At 51.0% G+C, this 4,683-nt stretch overlaps 1 protein-coding gene across 1 annotated transcript in view; it reads left to right on the forward strand.

Annotated features, from left to right (window-relative positions):
• Positions 1-4,683, forward strand: part of CLCN1 (chloride voltage-gated channel 1) — a 106,609-nt gene that overhangs the window by 40,854 nt on the left and 61,072 nt on the right. Inside the window, exons 4-5 of the mRNA XM_019526678.1 lie at positions 2,969-3,097; positions 3,192-3,325. Coding sequence (XP_019382223.1) covers positions 2,969-3,097; positions 3,192-3,325 — 263 coding nt within the window. The remainder of the gene's footprint in view (positions 1-2,968; positions 3,098-3,191; positions 3,326-4,683) is intronic.

The following is a 4,683-nucleotide window of genomic DNA, read 5'->3' on the forward strand; positions in this document are numbered from 1 at the left end:
GGGGGCTGTATGGAGGGGGGGAAGGTGATAGGCCTCCAGGGCTGCAGCAGGGCAGGGGGTGTGAGGTAGCACTCAATTCTGCCAGTGAACCCAGCTCTGTGCTTGTTGCCACTCAGTTCTGCCTGGAGGTGCCTACCCCTTCAGTGCAGAAATGGGGTGGGAAGGTCCTTCAGAGGTGGTGGGGAGCTGCGTGGCCAGGTTGGTGGCACTGAGGGCCAGTGCCCATACTATCAGGGATGCTGCCTGGGGGGGAGAGGGTTGTGGCCAGGCTGCCTTGTGCAGTGCAGGAGTCCCAGTGCAGGGCAGGCGGTGCCCAGGAGTTCCCTCCTCCTCCTTCCAGCCTGCACTGGGGCTGGACTCACTCCACCACTGCCCACATGAGCTGGACCGACCACAGCTACCACACTCCAGCCCAGGCAGGACAGGGCCTGGAGCCCCTCACCCTTGTCCTGCTGCTTGCAGTATGGCCCCAGGCCAAAGCCACGCTCTGCTTCATGCTGCTGTTGTGGAGTGTAGTGCTGGTTCTCCCTGCTGTGCTGTAGCCCCAGGCCCAGCTGTAGCTTGGGAGTGAGGGGCAATGGCATGGGCAGGGGCAGGGCCTCTACTGGCCATGAAGTCCCCATCCAGGTCTGGCAGGCACGCAGCCTTGGAGCCACATGCTGTTGCAGGTCACAGCAGGTCACAGCCAGGCAGCAACCCTCACTGCCAGACTGCTGCAGTGGGTAAAGGGTGCAGGAAACTCTCAGGGTTGCTTCAGCAGTCCAGCTGGCACAAGGGGTAGTGTCCACAGATACCAATTGGCCGGGCCCTAGAAGCTCCTGTCTATTTGTCCATTCAATTACTGTGGGCTCTAAGGCCCACCTGGCTAACTAGTAGCCCCTTTTCACGGGGACTATTGAATGAATGGAACAACTAAATTCTTGGGACAACAAAGGCAAAAACAGGATAGGAGTGATGTGAGGGCCAAAGGGTTAAAACATGAAAATGAATGATCCTGAAGGGGACACTGAGCAGAACCCCCACGCTCACTGGTCCTCAAAAGCGTCCAAAGAGCTGGTGGATGCCACCCAGTGGTGCTCCACTCAGAGGCGTGTGTGGACCAGTGAGAAGAAAGCAGCCCCACAATACCCGGGCACTTTTCCAGCCAGAGCCTCCTTCCTGATCATGTACAGGTCCCACTTGGCCAGGGACAGGAAGAGGTTGACCAGGCCAGGAGATCCTGGGACTTGGTGGTGCCACGGATGGGGTGTCCAAAAACAAAAAGGTCGGGGGTGAAGTTAATCCAGAACCTCAGGAGGAGGTTCTGGAGGTGGAGGTGTGCAGCCGGGCACACTCGAGTGTCATGTGTACCAGGGTCTCCCTCTGCCCACAGGAGGGGCAGGAGACCGGGGTGTCAGTAAAGCTCGCCATTTACATGCCCGTGGCCCCCAGAACCTGCTGAGAGCAAGTAGCTCTGAGCTACTTGCCAGGGCAGCTTTTTATACTGCTGAGGCCAGCACAGAGCAGGTTTTTATATTGCTGGGCCCAGCACAGCTGATGGCCCTGGGCTCTAGCTGCTTCTGGCTGCAGATATGGGAGGAACCAGGTGGGGTTATTTTGCCCCAAATGGCACAATTTTCCCCACAGCAAAGTGCACATCCTCTGAGGCAAAAATCCTGACTTAAATTTGTGCCACTTCTTTTTGAGCTGCTACAAGTGCATGTGCCTGCATGTGTGGATGCACCCTAAGTGTTTAAATAAGTTATTGATGGGTTGTTAGTTGGTGTATCAATTTACTTATTTATTGATTCCTTATTTAGCATGGGTAATTTCTATGCCTTCCCCTGGTATAAGGAGTATCAGAGAAGCCATTAATCCTTAAGCCACCATCTCTGGGGTACTTTGTATAACATTATTTGTTTTATTGTATTAGTTATATTTTATCCTGTAAATAATTAAATGCTGTAAATAGTTTTATAATGGTCTGCAAGGTTGTTTTGATTGTCAGGGGAGGCTCTCCACTCAGGGACCCTGCAGCATGAACAACTGATGCCTCCCGAGCCTGGGGGGGCACCATGGCAGTAAGCGGGGACTGCCTGCAGGCACTGGCATCGGTGTCAGTGGTGGCAAGCAGGGACCACCTGCAGATGCCACTAGCCGCGTTAGCAGTGAGGGTGGGGAGGGGAGCGGATGGCAAGTGGCGACCATCTGCAGAAGTTGGTGGCGGCTTCAGCAGTGGCCAATCTCAGAGGGGGCACGTGTCCCCCCATGCCCCCCTACATGTTGCCTATGCCCTGCAGCAGCTATCCAGGGAGCTGAGCAGGGCCACTGGTTACCAGGTACCCCAGGATCCCACTATTCAGGTGAGGGCGCAGGTAGTGTTGCACCCAGGGTTACATTTAAATTAGAGAATTTGTGATTTTTAAACAGAGAAAAACAGGATCCCTGCTGATGAGATATCTTTACCACTCCCTGCAGCACAGTTTTTCTAGCACTACTGTGGGCCATAGGAGTCCTTACTGATTCACAGGGAAGAGTATCCCTGCTAAGCGTTAGCTCTTGCAGAACATTTATGTTAACTTCATATGTTACCCTACGTAATTTTGAAAATTTAATGCAACAGGCCAATTATGAACTGTATGGTTTGACCATGGGAGTTGTATTCATTTTAATATTTCTCTTTTAACAAATACAAAGGCACACTGTTTCTCTAAGGCATCCTGCATCCAATTTTGGGTGGCCCTTTCTTGGTCTGAATTCACTCTTTGCATTCATTCAATTTTTGAGTTTTTCATCCCCTAATACACACACATTGCTCCCCGAGCAAGAAACCCCTCCCTCACTGGTAAGACCCATTATGCAGCCAGTTCAGTCCCAGGGAAGTTTTGGTTGCTGATTTGGCCATCGTGTGCTTTGATTAGGTTGTGTTTAATGTTTACCTACTGCTTTGGAAGTGCTAGTCACTGACAACTTCTCTGTTTGCCTACAGCTTACAAGTGGATGTACAAAGAGATGCACCCAAATGTCCTTATGCAGTACCTGGCCTGGGTGACTTACCCGCTCATCCTCATCCTCTTTGCTGCTACCTTCTGCCACCTTGTCTCCCCGCAGGCTGTTGGTGAGGGCAGGGGGCTTGGGGATATGTGTCTGTTTGTCTTGCTCTCTGTTCCTCTGTCTCTTTTCTTTACTCTCTGTCCTGTTGCTTTTCTCAGGGTCTGGAATTCCTGAATTGAAGACTATCATGCGGGGAGTGGTCCTCAAGGAGTACCTCACTCTTAAAGCCTTTGTGGCCAAAGTTGTAGGCCTGACAGCTGGTCTAGGAAGTGGGATGCCTGTAGGGAAAGAGGTGAGTATTTATCTGTGTCTATTAAAAACCAGGGAAGGAGAAGTAGGTATAGCTCTTTTTGGGCACTGTGATGTCCTGGATTGGAAGTGAGTGTAACAAAGTTATCTCTTTTGCCTAAAGGTTTCTCATCCTTTCACCATTTCTGTTTATTTCTTTGTACTTCCCTATAACACTGATTTTCTCCTGGCTATTTTCCTGGGTCATTGAAAACACTGAGAGAAACAGGGTTAAAAGCAGATGCTAAGATATCTTCAAGTCAGATTTCTCCTATCTAAGAAGAAAAGTGAGAAGGGGAAAGAGAAGCCAAGATGTTCTAAGAGAATGGAGAGAAAGGGCCAAACCCTGTTTCATTTTTATGTACCTTAAGTGCCATTTATGTAACCATGTAGGGTGCATCCCCATGAGCACATATGGACAGTTTATGGCTCCACCAACTGCATGTGCTGTACATGCATGTGTTCGCTGTACTGCTAATTGGCAGTGCAGACATTTATGACACTGAAAGATCCCCAAAAAAATTGTGTCAAAAAAATATATGGCACAGCACATGTGGCTGCATCATGCGCTACCTGAAACCAGAACTTGGCCAGCCAGAGCCGCACTCCAGCTGCTGGCCAGGCTCCTCATACCCAGATTGCTGCCACTGCAGCCCAAGGAGGCCCCCAGGACCCCAGGTAAGGCTACTGTGGCTAGCTCAGGTGCTGGCCTTAGCCTTCCCTCCCCCCCTCCCCGGGGGGGCAATTTGCTGCGCACCAAAGTGCACTTACAGGTACATAGCCAGGAACAACTAGCAGTGGCACAAATATCTGCTGCTATTTGTCCATGGGGAATTTCATGTTTCTGCTCATGAGAATGAGCCTTTAAGTGCTATTTTGGAATTTACACAGATTTTAGATTCTGTTTCCATCTGCACAATATCTTCATTTACCAATGGAGGGGTCCTCACATGTTTTGGCCCATTAGCTTGGTGGCCACGGGCACTTACCCAAGGAGCAGGAGATCCTGATTTGAGGTCTCCTTCACCCACCAGGGGTTGAACCTATATTTTCCAGCAAAGTGTTTGTACATTATGTTATGCCCTGAGATCCCTGTTCTTCTTCTCCCACACCCTTTGAACCTGGTCTTATGGACAGTGTCCATCTGACAAAGCCACACACCATCTGGCTTGCTCCTCCCTCGACACTGCCCCCCACCCACCATGCCTCCTGCTGGATGACGTCCTCCAGACCTGTGAATCTGCCATCCGCTGCTCTAATGCCATCACTAGCTGCTTCAGGAGGAGGGTTCAGTCTTGGGTTCTCCTCTAGCAGAGCTAGCACAGTTGCAGGGCCCTAATGAGGCTGGTGGTGATCTTGAGC

The sequence above is a fragment of the Gavialis gangeticus genome, unplaced genomic scaffold, assembly GCF_001723915.1.
Source record: "Gavialis gangeticus isolate Ggan-Ray unplaced genomic scaffold, GavGan_comp1, whole genome shotgun sequence".
NCBI classification, from domain to species: Eukaryota; Metazoa; Chordata; order Crocodylia; family Gavialidae; genus Gavialis; species Gavialis gangeticus.